Here is a 17,739-nt window from a genome sequence, read left to right as displayed (position 1 = left end):
GTTCAAGAAACAGTTATTTTCAATGATGAAAACATGCATCCTCACTCAATAAAAGCAGCAGAAATGTTTCTTGAGCAGCATATTAGACTGATTTCTGAAGGATCATGTGACACTGAAGCCTGGAGTAATGATGCTGAAAATTCAAAGCTTTGATCACAGAAATAAATTACATTTTACAATATATTCACACTGAAAGCAGTTAGTTGAAACTGCAATAATATTTCACAGTTTTACTGTATTTTTGATCAAATAAATACAGGCTTGGTGAGCAGAAGAGACTTCTTTCAAAAACACTTTATAAAATCATCATCATTCCAAACATTTGACTGATAATCTATTTGTTTTGAATTGTTTTATCACATGAATTGAGTTTGTGTTGTATAGCATATGTTTCTCATGCCATGAATATCGCTGTAAACATGAAATCTCTCTCATATTCCGCTCTCAATCCCACACGAACACACTCATCCCTTGTTCTGGTTCTCTGATCTCTCCTCCCCCTCCATCCCTCCGTTATCCTGCTGCACTCCTCCGCTGCTCCTGTTTTTTCTCTCCTCTGGGTTTTTTCCCTCCTGTCGATTTTTACGGACTGGAACTGAATCAGCAGCAGCGTTACGAGTGTTTGAAACCGTCCTTAGACACTCAGTAGATTCATTTCTCTCTCATCTATCTATCGTTCTATCTATCTATCTATCTATCTATCTATCTATCTATCTGCTGTTCTATAATTTTATCTATCTATCGTTCTATCTATCCATCTATCGTTCTATAATTTTATCTGTCTATCTATCTATCGTTCTACCATTCATTCATTTTATCATTCTATCATTCTATCTGTCGTTCTATCTGAATTTTGAATTCCAAATTCGAATATTGCTGTTATGTTTAAATTTGAATTGTAAGATCTATCTATCTATCATTCTATCTTTCTATCGTTCTATCTATCTATCCATCTATCGTTCTATAATTTTATCTATCTATCTATCTATCTATCTATCTATCTATCTATCTATCTATCGTTCTATCGTTCTATCCTTCTATTCTATCTATCACTCTTTCTATCATTCTATCTATCATTCTATCTATTGTTCTATCTATCGTTCTAGCTGCCGTTCTATCTGAAGATTGAATTGCAAATTCGAATATTGCTGTTATGTTTAAATTTGAATTGTAAGATCGATCTATCTATCTATCTATCTATCTATCTATCTACCTATCTATCTATCTATCTATCGTTCTATCGTTCTATCATTCTATCGTTCTATCTATCTATTGTTCTATCTATCATTCTATCTATTGTTCTACCGTTCTATCTATCGTTCTATCTGAATTTTGAATTCCAAATCGTATTTCGAATTTTGCTGTTACGTTTAAATTTGCATTGTAATTCTGCATTCTGTTTTTCTATCTATCTATCTATCTATCTATCTATCTATCTATCTATCATTCTATCATTCTATCTATCGTTCTATCTATCATTCTATCTATTGTTCTATCTATTGTTCTATCTATTGTTCTATCTGAATTTTGAATTCCAAATCGTATTTCGAATATTGCTGTTATGTTTAAATTTGAATTGTAAGATCTATCTATCTATCTATCTATCTATCTATCTATCTATCTATCTATCTATCTATCTATCTATCGTTCTATCGTTCTATCATTCTATCGTTCTATCTATCTATTGTTCTATCTATCATTCTATCTATTGTTCTACCGTTCTATCTATCGTTCTATCTGAATTTTGAATTCCAAATCGTATTTCGAATATTGCTGTTATGTTTAAATTTGAATTGTAAGATCTATCTATCTATCTATCTATCTATCTATCTATCTATCTATCTATCTATCGTTCTATCGTTCTATCATTCTATCGTTCTATCTATCTATTGTTCTATCTATCATTCTATCTATTGTTCTACCGTTCTATCTATCGTTCTATCTGAATTTTGAATTCCAAATCGTATTTCGAATTTTGCTGTTACGTTTAAATTTGCATTGTAATTCTGCATTCTGTTTTTCTATCTATCTATCTATCTATCTATCTATCTATCTATCTATCTATCTATCATTCTATCATTCTATCTATCGTTCTATCTATCATTCTATCTATTGTTCTATCTATTGTTCTATCTATTGTTCTATCTGAATTTTGAATTCCAAATCGTATTTCGAATATTGCTGTTATGTTTAAATTTGAATTGTAAGATCTATCTATCTATCTATCTATCTATCTATCTATCTATCTATCGTTCTATCGTTCTATCATTCTATCGTTCTATCTATCTATTGTTCTATCTATCATTCTATCTATTGTTCTACCGTTCTATCTATCGTTCTATCTGAATTTTGAATTCCAAATCGTATTTCGAATTTTGCTGTTACGTTTAAATTTGCATTGTAATTCTGCATTCTGTTTTTCTATCTATCTATCTATCTATCTATCTATCTATCTATCTATCTATCTATCTATCTATCTATCTATCTATCTATCTATCTATCTATCATTCTATCATTCTATCTATCGTTCTATCTATCATTCTATCTATTGTTCTATCTATTGTTCTATCTATTGTTCTATCTGAATTTTGAATTCCAAATCGTATTTCGAATATTGCTGTTATGTTTAAATTTGAATTGTAAGATCTATCTATCTATCTATCTATCTATCTATCTATCTATCGTTCTATCGTTCTATCGTTCTGTCGTTCTATCGTTCTATCGTTCTATCGATCTATCATTTTATCTATTGTTCTATCTATTGTTCTGAATTTTGAATTTCAAATTTGAATTTTGCTGTTAAGTTTAAATTTTAATTCAGTGTGTAATTCTGGATCCTGTTTGCTGCCTTAGTGCAAATTAATTAATTTAAAAGGAATTCTCAATTAAATTCTGAATGGCACACAACCAAATATTGTTATCAGCCAAAATACTACGTCTACTGAGAAAATTTCAGACAAAACTGACTCTAGATGGAACGTAACTGTAAACTCCACTAAGTCTCCTGAGCTATAAAAGAGCTGCATCAGAGCAGTAAGATGTTGGTGTTGTTGTGTTTCAGCTCTGTTTAATCTGATCCCGGTGGGTTTGCGGGTCGTGGCGATACAGGGCGTGAAGGCCGGACTCTACGTGGCCATGAATGGAGAGGGTTTCCTTTTCTCCTCGGTAAGAAAACTCTCCTCACATCTGTGTGTGTGTGTGTGTGGTGTCTGTATGTGTGTGTGCATCATGTCTGCTTTATCTGAAATTCACCGCTTTTCATGTGATCATACAATCTGTTTTGTTTCTTTTCTCTGTAGCGTTTGTCGGGGTATGTACTATTACACAATTTTGGTGTAGTGCGTGTATTTTCTGTTGTGTGTTTGTGAGTATGTGAGTGTGTGTGTGTGTTTTGGAAAGCAGGTAAGACTGTGATTGTGTCACGGTTGTGATGTTGTGTGTTTTGATGTGTTTTTTACAGGTTGAAGTGTGTAATATCATGTGTGTTAATATATTGTGTGTATTGAGGAGGTGTGGTTTGTGTTTTATTGGATTTTTTGGAAGTCAGAGCTTCAATATTGTGATAAAAATGATTGACATTTAATTTATGCCAACAGCTGTTTTCACATGGAGAACCAAACCTGCAAAAATGAAAAAAAGTATTTAAATGAATAAATACATGTTACAACAGGAAATTAAAGTAATAAATGACTTGATAAAATGTTCAGTGTTTGTTTTTATTATTTTAAAATGTATTTTTATTTTTTAATGTATTTTTTAAATGCATCTATTATTATATTTATTTATGCCCACATGCATTTGCTTTCATATGCATTTATTTATTTATTTTTAATTTTTGCAGGTTTTGTCCTTTGTGCTATATCTATAACAATGCATAGTGGTGGGTCAGCAAAAACATTTGCATTTGAAATGCTGGAAACTGAGTAAAATACTCAGTGTAAATATGGATAAAAATGGTTTAAAATTAAAGAATAGTTCAGATTTTGCCTTCATGTTTTTGTAGTGATGCTCCTGTGGTTTCTTGTGGTGTTGAGCTTTTATGTTTCTGGGTGTGTTCAGTGCAGAAAATACAAGTCAAAAAAGGAATTTAATGCTAGCTTTCTCTCATGTAGTCTAAAAAAACACAACAGCGAGAAGGTTCTGGATGCGGCAGTCATGTGATGGAGAGAGTGAGTCTCTGCTCCTGTCTACATTCATAATTCACAGACTTGTTCTATTAAAATTTCAAGTGTAGCTCCTGAACTACATTGATTCACAAAGAAAGCAAGCGGTGTAACGTGTTTTTAGACACACACACTGCTGTGAACAGTGTGAAAGGACTTTAAATCTCATGGCGACAGTATGGGCCGCTCTCATGACTCAACTGTAAGTAAAAATGGCATTTAAAATCTCCATTGCAAAAATTTTAGGACCAGCCCGGTCCACAAGAAAGAAAGGGTCTCAGAGTTCAAATAGCTGTCATTTTACAAAGTTCTGCACATTTTCTGTTCATTTAGTAAATATTTCATGTGATTTGATGATGCTTTCAGCATCTCAGCTTCGTTTATTTGATTTTTTGCCATATTTAAATTCATTTTACAGAATTTGGCAGATCTGATCTCAACATCAGCACAAACTATGGGGAAAAAACAAGTGTTTTCAAGTTTGTTTCAAAACATATTATAATAAATTGATGAAATGTCTGCGTCATTGTTGTGCAACTGCAGATTGATCTTTTATACTGTATGACTCATAGAAGCTGAACTTATAGAAATGCATATTTATGAAAGTTTATATTGAGAGTTATGTAACATTACACATGTCTGTGTGTGTCAGGATCAGCTGTTCTGGATGTTGTTCTATCTTTGGGGTGAGAAAGTGTTAATTAACTCAGTTTTAGTGTGATAATGAACTTCTGGCAAAGTGTGACAGTCAATGTGTGCGTGTGTGTTTCTTTGTGGGTGTGTGTTTGTGTTTGTGAATGTTGTAATGCAGTAAGTGTGTATGCAAGAAATAATTGATGATTGAAAATGAATGGGCAACAAGGTAATAATGCAGCTGTGATATTATTAAGTGATGTTGAGTTTTATGAAGAATTCAGCAGTTTTGTGATATAAGAACATATATGTGAACTTTTCATATATGCACAAAACTGTGTAAAAAATAGAAAACTGTAAAAAGAATTCTCCAGTTTCAAAACTTAAATCAACTTAAAAGTACAAGTCATTTCAACTACAATAAAATAAGTTTAAATGACTCGTACTTTTAAGTTGATTTAACTTAAAATTTTAAGGCAGCTGCTAAACTTAAGTTTTTAAGTTGAAACTGGTAAAAACCTTTACAGTATATTTTGTAGGGCTGTCAAATGATTAATCGTGGTTAATCGCATGCAAAATAAAAGCTTGTGTTTATTATAACATATACTTTATATTATTTAACATACATATAACATATGTTATAATATTTTTTTCTTAAATATGTACACTGGAAAAAACGATTTGTTGAGTCAACTTGAAATAATTTGTTTCCTGGCTGTCTTGAAATTTTAAGTTCAGTCAACTTGAAAAAGTTGTATTAAGTGACAACTTAAATATTTGAGTTCATTCAACTTAAAATTTTAAGCCAGCTAGGTAACAAGCCCAGCTTTTAAGTTTAACAAACCAATTTTTTTTGTTTAGTCAACTCAAATATCAAATATAAGTTTTCTCTTGGTAAAACATAACATTTCACGTTGACAACACTTATTTGAGTTGACTGAATTTAAAATTTTAAGGCAGCAGGGTAACAAATTATTTTAAGTTGACTCAACAAATTGTTTTTTTTTTTGTTTGTTTGTTTTTTTACAGTGTACATGCATCTGTGTGTGTATATATGTAAACACAAACTTTTATTTTGCATGCGATTAATCATGATGAATCATTTAACAGCCCTGGTATTTTGGCATGGGGAGATATTTGTTTTAAATGAATGCAAGTTCCACAAAATTCATTTGTCATTAAATTGGTTTTGCAAATGCAAAATTAATCTATAAATGTATTTTGATTCATATGCATGAAACATCTTTCAGTTTTACACTCAAATTACTATTTGATAACTTCCGCCGATCACATCATTTTTATGTTTTTATTTTATTTTTAATTTTAGTTTATGATTCATATTTGTGAATTGCCTTCCATTCATTTGTAAACACACAAATATCACCACTCAGACTGGTGGTGTTGTAATTTGTGTGTGTATTATATTTTACTGAGTGTGTTCAGCAGTTTTATTGTCTGGATGTTGTAGATCAGGGTTGTATATGTGTGAGAGGTTTTCTACTCGTTATTTAGTGGTGACGTTTAATCTGCTAAAGTGGTTTGAGGTGCTGAGATGGCAAAGAGAGCACATCTCCTTTACTTCTGTATGTGTGTGTGCGTGTGTGTAAAATACAGTAGGGTTCAAAAGTTTGAGCCTGCGTTGAATATATGAGAAACAAACACATACCTGAGAATAAACAGTTTTAGCATTTAAATTTTAAAACATAGTGCTGCAGCCATGATGTGAAAACACAGAAACCTAATTTCAATTCATGAGTAAAATAAGGCCTGTGGTAAATATAACTTTACGATACTTAGACATCCATAAATATAATATATGACATATATTGCTCTATTTTAAAAGTGATATTGTCAATTTATGTTACCTGTAAGGTAAAATATATTTTTTACGAAGTATATTCTCTGGGTAGATCAAGATATAAGTTTATAACATATATAAAATCCCCATTGTAAAATGTGCATATGTTAATAATATCTATATGATGTTTTGGCATTATATGCAGCAACCATATATGTCAGCAACATATTTTTATTTATATATGCAACTTTAACAACATCATGTAGTATATACAAAAATCTATACATTTTTTAAATTGCATTACAATACTGATATATTATATATGTTATTAACATGTATTGATGGGTTTTAGGATAAATATACACTACCAGTTAAATATTGTGGAAAAAATTATATAAAATACACTACCAGTCAAAGGTTTTTAAACAGTAAGATTTTAAAGAAGTCTCTTCTCCTCAACAAGCCTGCATTTATTTGATTTAAAGTACAGCAAAAACAGTACAATTTTTACAATTTTTTTACTATTTAAAATAACTTCTTTCTATTTGAATATATTTTAAAATGCAATTTATTCCTGTGATTTCAAAGCTGAATTTTTAGCATCATTACTCCAGTCACATGATCCTTCAGAAATCATTATAATATTCTGATTTGCTGCTCAAAAAACATTTATTGTTATTATTATGTTGAAAGCAGCTGAGTAGAATTTTTTCAGGTTTCTTTGATGAATAGAAAGTTCAGAAGAACAGCATTTATCTGAAATAGAAATCTTTTGTAACATTATAAATGTCTTTATCATCGCTTTTGATCAAATTAAAGCATCCTTGTTAAATAAAAGTATATATTTCTATAATTTCTTTCCCAAAAAAGTAAAAAATAAAAAATTGACTCCAAGCTTTTGAATGGTATAGTGTATAATGTTACAAAAGCTTTTTATTTCAGATAAATGCTGATCTTTGTATCTTTCTATTCATCAAAGAATCCTAAAAATTATTAATTTAAATATTAATAATAATAATAATAAAAAATTCTTGAGCAGCAAATCAGCATATTAGAATGCTTTCTGAAGGATCATGTGACAATGATGCCGAAAATTCAGGTTTGATCACAGGAATAAATTACATTTCAAAATATATTCAAATAGAAAAACGTTCTTTTGAATAGTAAATTTTTTTTTTTTTTTTACTGTTTTTGCTGTGCTTTGGATCAAATAAATGCAGGCTTGATGAGCAGAAGAGACTTCTTTAAAAAACATTAAAAATCTTATATCAGTTCAAATACTTCTGACTAGTGGATATTTGTACATATTGTGTATAAACGCTTGTACGTACTTACTACAAACATATGTTTTTAAAAACAAAAATAACTGCTTCATAAATTTGTGTTTTCAGGGTGTATGTGTGTAATTTAGTGTCTAATAATAATAAATAATAAGTAATCTAGATACTTAAAATAATCATAAGTATCTTGAATTGTATATTTAGTACAAACCTTGTTTTACTCAAGCTCTGTTGTCTAAAAATTTTAAAATTGATGTAAAATCAAATATTATAAATTTAAAAACACATAAAACGTCCATAATATTTAGTGATTTTTCTTGCTACTGTTGAAGTACATTCTCAAATGATATGCATTTTCAGTTTAATGTTTCACTTACATTGTTATTCTGATTTCTAATGAATTTGTAATTTGTAATGAAAATGATTTATTACATTTCCAATGCAAAACATAAGCATTTTCACTGGTGGTCTCAGGTTTTTATACCCCACTGTATGTAATATATACAAAATGCTAATTGTGCCAAATGTGTGTGTGTGTGTTTGTTCACCTGAGGTGGTTTCTGCTCTGGTTGATGGCCGTCTCCACCTTCCCCACCTGTGCATGCAAAAGACTTTATAAAGAAACTGGGACAAAGACTCTATAAAGACACACACACACACACACACACACACACACACACCTGAGAGCTGTAATTGTGTTTTAACATCTCTATTATCTCTCTGTTTCTGTCTGTGTGTAGGAAGTGTTCACAGCGGAGTGTAAGTTTAAGGAGAGCGTGTTTGAGAATTATTACGTGATCTACTCGTCCACGCTGTACCGCCAACATGAGAGCGGACGCGCCTGGTTCCTCGGACTCAATAAAGAAGGACTCATCATGAAGGGAAACCGGGTCAAGAAAACTAAACCGTGTTCACACTTCGTGCCCAGACCCATTGAAGGTGAGGACACACACACATGCGCGTGCATAAGTAGGGCTGGGCGATGCATGAAATATTTACTGTATATTCGGGCCCACTTTATATTAGGTGGCCTTTACTGCTATGTATCTACATCAAAAAATATGTACAATGTACTTAATTCCTATAAGCATATACTAATGTTTTTTAAAGAAGTGTCTTCTGCTCACCAAGCCTACATTTATTTGATCCAAAATACAGCAAAAGCAGTAATATTGTGAAATATTTTTACTATTTAAAATAACTGCTTTCTATTTGAATATATTGTAAAATGTAATTTATTTCTGTGATCAAAGCTGAATTTTCAGCATCATTACTCCAGTCTTAAGTGTCACATGATCCTTCAGAAATCATTCTAATATGCTGATTTGCTGTTAAAGAAACATTTATTATTGTTATTATTATCAATATTTAAAACAGCTGAGTACATTTCATTCAGGATTATTTGATAAATAGAAATTATAGAAATTAATACTTTTATTTAGCAAGGATACTTTTACATTTAGGCATTTATAATGTTACAAAAAATTCTTTTTTAGATAAATGCTGTTCTTCTGAACTTTCTATTTATCAAAGAAACCTGAAACAATTCTACTCTGCCGTTTTCAACATAATAATAATAATACATGTTTTTTGAGCAGCAAATCAGAATATTAGAATGATTTCTGAAGGATCACATGACACTGAAGGCTGGAGTAATGATGCTGAAAATTCAGCTTTGAAATCACAAAATAAATTACATTTTAAAATATATTCAAATAGGAAACAGTTATTTTAAATAGTAAAAAATATTTCTAAATTTGACTGTTTTTGTTGTACTTGGCATCAAATAAATGCAGGCTTGGTGACCAGAAGAGACTTAAACATTAAAAAAACATTACAAATCTTATATATATATATATATATATATAATTATTATTATTATTATTATTATTTATTTATTTATTTTCCTGACAATTATGAGAGTACACTTGAGATGTGTTAAGAACGTCTCTGTTTTCAACTTTAATTGAAAAAAATGTTTAAATATTTGAAAAGTTTAAATAATTTACATAAGTAGTTATTTCAAACTGTTTTAATGAATCAATTTAAAATTCAAACTGAATTCAACTGTCATTACTCAGAAGTGTTCTTTGTATGGAATTTTAATTGGTGTTTTAAAATGTAAACAATAAAATACAATTTGGAATTTTAAGTGTTTTAGTAAAATATTTAACCTATGAATAAAGCTGAAATAAAATAAATGTTGAAAATCTAATATAATATAAGGAGTGAAAATCATACATTTATTATTTGTTAACTAGATTTTTACTGTATTTTACTTCTTTATACTATACTATATACTATAGATATACTATAAATTGTCAACATTTGTCATAATATTCTATATAATTTACTCTACACACACACACACACACACACACACATATATATATATATATATATGTGTGTGTGTGTGTGTACAGACTAATATGCAAATATGCATACACATACACACACACTATATATACATATATATATACATATATAGATGTATGTTATTAGATATTAGATTTGTAATGAAATGTAATTTGTAATGAAAAATTCAGTTAGTGAATAATGCAAAATATATACATATACACTCAGACACAGACACACACACACACACACACACACACACACACACATATATATATATATATATGTACACTACTGTTCAAACGTTTGGGGTCAGTAAGACTTGTAATAGTCTTTAAAGAAGTCTCTTATGCTCATCAAGGCTGCATTTATTTGATTAAAAATATAGAAAAAAACAGTAATATTGCAAAATGTTTTTACAATATAAAATAATGTTTTTTATTTTAACATACTTTAAAATAGAATTTATTCCTGTGATGAAAAGCTGAATTTTTATCAGCTGTTACTGCAGTCTTAAGTGTCACATGATCCTTCAGAAATCATTCTAATATGCAGATTTATTATTAGAATGATCAATGTTGGATAATATCAACAGTTGTGCTGCCAAATATTTTTTGGAACCTGTGATTTTTTTTTTTTTTTTTTTTTTTTTTTTTTCAGGATTCTTTCATGAATAACAAGTTTAAAAAGTACAGTGTTTATTCAAAATCTAAATATTTTATAACAATGTAAATTATTTATTATTAACTTTTAATAAACTTTTAATTATTAACTTAATACATCCTTGGTGAATAAAAGTATTAATTTCTTAAAAAAAAGAAAAAAAAGAAAAGAAACAATAAAAATGTACTGACCCCAAACTTTTGAACGGTAGTGTATATATTGCATTATTCACAAACTGAATTTTTCATATATATATTTATATTCATGCAGATGCAAATTCATGTAGATTTTTCACTTTTTCATCTTAATACTGGTAATTTGTAATGAAAAATTCAGATAGTGAATAATGCACAAATTGAGTTTTTTTTCTCTCATATGTTTGAATCACACTATATTAATGCATCACTAGTTGCAAAAATCACTGCTGTTTAATAATGATGTTTTGTATATATTTGTCTCTCTGTGTGTCAGTGTGTATGTATAAGGAGCCGTCGCTGCATGATATTGACGAGAAGCAACGGTCCAGGAAAAACTCAGGAACTCCCACTATGGGCACCAGGAAAGAGATCAACCAGGACTCTACCGATCATGAAGGCTCATAGCCACACACACGCATACACACTGACCTGTAAATGTACACACACATACACACTCACACACACACACACACACACACACACACACACATATGGTGACCCCTGGAGCTGAATGCTTTCTTACACCCGAACAAACAACAGCAATTTCAGCATCGACAAACATCAACCGAAACAAAAATTAACGACGTAACATGATAAAAAAAAAAAAACAACATATTAAAAAAGCTGAATCTTGCCTGTGAAAATATTTTAGGAGTCTCTGAAAAAAATCAGGACATGATTTTACATTTTATGCAAAGTCTGGCAAGAGTCTGTTCGCGTCACGTGCTCGTGGAGACGCGTGAGGGTGTTTTCTTTCGGGAGTCTGAGCTTTAAAGCCATGTTCGATGATCACACGTTGATTTATGAATGCCAAAAGCACTTTCACTCACCGCTATACGTCGCTCACCTCATTAATATCGAATGTTCTCATCGATTGTGTCCTCCAATCATTGCTCTGTTTTTTTATTCTGGGTGGGAGGGGGAGGGGGCTTGTGAACTCTGCTCTCGGATTGGCTGGAGGGTTCAGGAACATGCTCTGCTGATAGGCTCGGACTGGAACGGAAGCTGCTTCATCTCATTCCACTGTATCAAATGTCATATTCCACACTTCTGTAGCATTTTACGTTGAATCCCCTCTTATAATGTTACTCGACGTTCAAAAATGTCTGAAACAGGCTTGCTACTGTACCTTTAAGACTTGTTTATGTAAATGAACTGTTACGACTGGTGAACGTTTATTGGGGCGGGCCGCTGAATAGGTGTTGATGTGTAAATGTGGGTGGAGATATGTTAATGAGCTTATGGTTACGATGTCATAATCATGACGATTTCTGAGCCAGTAAATGGCGCAGCGAATGTTACAAACATCCACACAGAACTCTTTTATTTGAAAGGAGTGAGGAAAAAACTTTTTCCGTGGTGTTTCGAATGTATTCAAAATCACAATCTGAGATTTTGCATTCAGTAAACGGATCCGTCTGCTCTCATTTCACCGTACGCCTGTTTTCAAACCGCTCTCTCAGAGAGATCGGGGTTTTTTATCCTGCCAAAAGCACAGACTGCCCTCTGAGTAACTAAACTGGACGAAACCACTTCAAGCCAGAGAATATACTGCCCCGGCTTTCCTTCGCTCAGTGTTTTTTTTTTTAATCACTCCCCGTTAAAACGCAGGCTGTGTTCAGAATGGAGTGCTAGCGTACTGTTTACTGCACAGTATATACTTAATACTGCCTCATATTTTTTTAAAAATAGTATGTGAAATGGTGCACAACAGTAGTGTGCTACATTTTTTTTCACTATGTTGCATGTCTAATTCAGCAGATGTCTGAAATAAATGCATGTAAATTTTGTGTAAAGCATCCATTAAAAAAAGTGTAGTTCGTTTTTCACGCTGTAAATAGAAAGTCGAATGCATTGCATTGTGGGATAGTGTTCTACTGGAACTTTGCAAGACTGATGCTGTTATTGGATTAAATTGTATTAGCATTACTAAATACGCTGAAATTAGATTTGTTTCATAATTGCATTTTGCAACATTAACACTGTTGTTTTCCTGTTTATGACTGTGAAGCTGCTTTGAAACAATCTGTGCTGTATAAATAAGCCGCTCAGCTTTAGGTAGATGTCTTAGCTCCTGCCGTGCATAAGAACATTTGCATACTGTGCACAGTATGCATACTATATACTGCGGAAAGAGTGAGGATAGTATGCTAGAATGCCGTTCTGAGCACAGCCACGTTCCCTGATTCAGCTCAGTGCGTTTCTGATTGGTTACTCGAGTCCAGGTTCCTTCCCCTTTAAATGCGATCGACCTGTTCATTGGTCAGATCCATCGACGTAAAGGCCAAACAGCCGTCGGCTGGGTTTCTGAGAAGTCTTCCATTAGTGGAGCTGCACCAGCATCAACGAGGGGCCGGGGGTCAAAGGTCAGGGTCAGGGTCCCGCTAGCGATACGAGAGAGAAAACAAAGAGGTCACGAACCGTACTACTAAAGATGTCTGCCTGTTTTTCATCGAAGATGTTCTGATTATTGCCATGCTGAAATGATCTTCTGCTGACCTGGGAAGTTCTTTTGTGTTTGCTGATGTTTGCACCTTAATTCGGAACACGTTCATGTTCATAATGTAAAGAGTTCTGAATAAAGCATTAAACCTGCCACAGGAGGAAAATATCATTTAAAAATAAAAAACGATAAAGCTCTGGTCTGGTTTCAGCGTTTCTTCTGCCATCAGCATAAATACACGTTTAGTACTTTAGATCTCTTCCAAATCCTCATAATCTGCCTTGCTGTTGGCCAAAAGTTTTAGAAGGCAAATACTGTTCAATATTAGAACACTTACATATTTTTGTCAGCGATTACAAAGTTCACACCAAGTAATGCTCAAGCTATTTGACGCCAGGTGGATTCTGATTGGCTATTAAATGTTTTTACGTGGTTCTTTATCATTATAGCGTGGACTTCCATATTCTAGTAAAGTTAGAATGATTATTAACAAATTTATAGTTATAGTAAAGGCCCGTTCACACCAAGAACGATAACTATAGCGATATCTACACTTTAAAGGACATTGTGTTTATACGAAGCATCAACGTCCTGAAAGTGATTCCAATGATATTTGGAAGTGTGGATTACCTCGTTCTCATAGAATTAGAATAGTTTTTTAAAAAATATTATCTGTATTGTTTTAGTTAAGGCCCATTCACATCATGCAAGAACAATAACTATCCACCCCAAGAGGCAACTATTTGAAAATCTGGAATCTGGAGGGTGCAAAAAAAAAAATATATATATATATACTAAGAAAATCATCTTTAAAGTTGTCCAAATGAAGTTCTTAGCAATGCATATTACTAATCAAAAAGTTTTGATATATTTATGGTAGGAAATTTAGAAATGTATATTATCCTAATGATTTGTGGCATAAAAGAAAAATCAATCATTTTGACCCATACAATGTATTGTTGGCTATTGCTACAAATCAGAGGTTGCATTGGACTTTAACATTGTTCATCATTTTGACGGACAGGGTCTTAAAAATTATGTCATAATCTATTATTACCCATCATTTTAATTTTCATATTTTAATTAGAATAACACATTATTTTTGTTCACATTTTCACTTTCAATCATGAATCTACAGGACGACACTGTAGTGTTTAAAAACAACAAAATACGCTTGGTAAAAATTTAAATATTAAATATCGATTTTAATAGATTCTCATTTTAATGAACCAATATGGATTCTTAAATCACAATCAGTCTTTTGGTCTATGCTGTTTTCAGTTGATGAACAGTGCGTAGTGCATCTTCCTTCCAATAAATAGCAATAGGCTAGACTTTGTATTACTTTTGATATGAAAGAAAGTCTCAGATTTCAAATTCTGTCCATTTTATTAGGAAATTCAAGCATTAAATACCGTTTAATGTGTAAATATACCTTTAATGTGGCGTGACAGATCGTTCTAGTTTCTGTGTACTCGTCTGTGTGTAATCAAAAGCATAGGAAAACATTTGTGACAGTTTCATTTTTGTTCTGGATCCCCTGCTCTGCTGCCGGACTGGAGCGCACTCGCCACCAACTGGACAGGGTTGAGAATTACAGCTACAATCTACAATAGATCACCCTCAGTGTAATCTGTCAAAATGACGGATGGCCTTCCGATTTTTCCGTCACTGATAAAAAAAATTCCACAAATATACCCTTGCTACTTATGACTAAATTTTACAGGTCTGGCTTCTGGTCACATCCGCATCCAGCTATTTTTAGCTGTACAAAACTGCTCATTTTGCTTACCATATTATTTTAATGTATTATAATTATTAATACACTGGTTTGCAGTGCAAAGTTTTCCCTATAGCGGATAATGAACAGAAGTCTCACCCATTTTCTTACTTCCAAGTTAAAGAATAAGGTGGATACGATACAGTCGCATCCATACCAGTGCACGAAAACCTGTTTATTATAAGCTCGTTTTGTTTTCTGTGCTTTAAATGCTCGACCTCTTTATGCTATGAAGGCTGTCTATGTTTTCATTGTTTATCAGCAAGGAAAATCGTTCTGTGAGTGATTCCGGTGACCTTGGACCACAAAATCAGTCATAAGAGTCAATTTTTTAAAACTAAGATTTATACTTTATCTGAAAATTGAATAAATAAGCTTTCCATTGATGTATGGTTTGTTATAATGGCCAAGATACAACTATTTGAAAATCTGGAATCTGAGGGTGCGAAAAAATCTAAATATTGAGAAAATCACCTTTAAAGTTGTCCAAATGAAGTTCTTAGCAATGCATATTATGAATGAAAAATTAAGTTTTGATTTATTTACACTAGGAAATTTACAAAGTAACTTTACTAAATATCTTAATGATTTTTGACATAAAAGAAAAATAATTTTGATACAATGTATTGTTGGCTATTGCTACAAATATGCCTGTGCTACTTATGACTGGTTTTGTGGTCCAGGGTCACATATCTTCTTCGCTATAATTGTAGTGTGAACTTCTCACAGAATTACAATGATTATTACAACTTTGTAGTTGTAGTTACCGTACTTTAAAAGATGTAAATATAGGGTGCTCTGGTTTTTTTTTTTTTTTGTGGAGTCTGTTCAGTGTTTACAGACAGATGAGTGACCAGCCGAACGTGAAAGCTTTTTGAAAGGTATTTTTGGTTTTGGTAAATAAATAAAGCATAGGGTGAGTTGTGTTCATGCTCACTGATGCCTGTGTCTGAAATCTGTCATGTCTTAGTCCTCAAAAGCTTTACACAAGACAGAAGAAAAAGTTAGACGTAAATATATCCTGTGAAATTTATGCTAAAAACAGGAAATGTTTGTTAAAAAAAGGTTGTGTTTTTTAATGTTTTTGAAATATGTCTCTTCTGCTCATCAAGGCTGCATTTATCTGATGAAAAATACAGTAAAAACGGTAATAACAGTAATCATTTGAATCAAAAGATTAGCGAACCCGCTCCAAAGTTCCGATTTGATTTTTTTTTTACAATTTTTTAAAATTTAAAATAAATACAATAAAAACTTTTTTTTTATATTTTAATTCATTTTTATTCTTTAAGTTTTTATTCATGTTTAGATTTAGAATAGAATAGAATAGAATATGGTTTGTTTAATGACTTCATAAAATAAATACAATACATTTTTTTTTTTTTTTTTTTTAATTAAATTAAATGTATTTCAAATGATTCGATTCAGATTGAAAGTTCAGAGCACGAATCGTGAATCATTTGATTCAGATCGGAACATTGGAGCGGGTTTGCGAATCTTTTGATTCAGATTGGAACTTCAGAGCGCGGATCGCGAATCATTTGATTAAGATCGAAACTTCTTAACCGGTTTGCGAATCATTTGATTCAGAACGGAACTTTAGGGCGCATATGGCAAATCTTTTTTTCAGATTTTCTTTTTATTTTAAAAAGTACAAAACATCAAACTATTAAGGCTGTGGTTTATAGTTTTTAGTATATAAAACCATAGTTAATTTGTGTTGATCAGGCTTCAGGATTATTTGATGAATAGAAAGGTCAAAAGTTCATTATAAATGTCACTTTTGATCAAATTAATGCATCGTTGATGAATATAATAATTCATTTAAAAAAAAAAAAATCTCACTGACCCAACTATTTTGGAACAGTAGTGTACTTAAAGTATTTATATATTTTACTTTCACAAACTTTAATAAAACATATTAATATTTTAAAACCTTTTTTTTTTTTTTTTACAGAATTTTATACTATTTCGGTGGTTTGGTTTAAGTTTATAGGTTATGTGAGTCGGAGTTTTCGCTGAAATGATGCTGTCGGTGTCGTAACAGTGTGACTAATCGGTTTCCTGGAGGTTTTACATTCTGAAGGCTAAATAATTATAAAATCACAGAGGAGCAGATTCACGGAGAAGCTTTAAATGAAGCCTTTCTTCTCTTCAACACCAGAGGCTTTAAAGGCTGATGTGTTCGTCTTGACGGTGCTTGAAATGCAAACTAAATCCTCTCACATCCAGCTAAAATTAGCAGCTGGTCTATTCTGAAAGCTCAGAGCTAATGACAGATGTTTGCATGAGACACTTTTCTACTCTTCAAGCAAAACTTCTCCAGAGGATTCCTGAAGACTCACACAGATTTCACCTGTGTTCACGCTTTATTTGAAGCAATGTTTTCACATGCCAGTATTTCAGGTGCTAGAGATGTTAAATCTG

At 31.7% G+C, this 17,739-nt stretch overlaps 1 protein-coding gene across 4 annotated transcripts in view; it reads left to right on the top strand.

The window, feature by feature from the left end:
* fgf12b (fibroblast growth factor 12b) overlaps positions 1-13,403 on the top strand; it is a 56,465-nt gene extending 43,062 nt beyond the window's left edge. For all 4 annotated transcript variants that reach the window (XM_051129511.1, XM_051129509.1, XM_051129510.1 and 1 more), the window contains exons 3-5: positions 3,062-3,165; positions 8,615-8,813; positions 11,364-13,403. In XM_051129511.1, the coding sequence (XP_050985468.1) occupies positions 3,062-3,165; positions 8,615-8,813; positions 11,364-11,494 (434 nt within the window). In that variant the 3' untranslated portion in view covers positions 11,495-13,403. The remainder of the gene's footprint in view (positions 1-3,061; positions 3,166-8,614; positions 8,814-11,363) is intronic.
* The last annotated feature ends 4,336 nt before the right edge of the window (positions 13,404-17,739 follow it).

The sequence above is a fragment of the Labeo rohita genome, chromosome 15 (genome assembly GCF_022985175.1).
Source record: "Labeo rohita strain BAU-BD-2019 chromosome 15, IGBB_LRoh.1.0, whole genome shotgun sequence".
Lineage (NCBI taxonomy): Eukaryota > Metazoa > Chordata > Actinopteri > Cypriniformes > Cyprinidae > Labeo > Labeo rohita.
The sequence above is the reverse complement of the archived record's forward strand: the minus strand, read 5'-3'. Positions and strand labels throughout refer to the sequence as shown.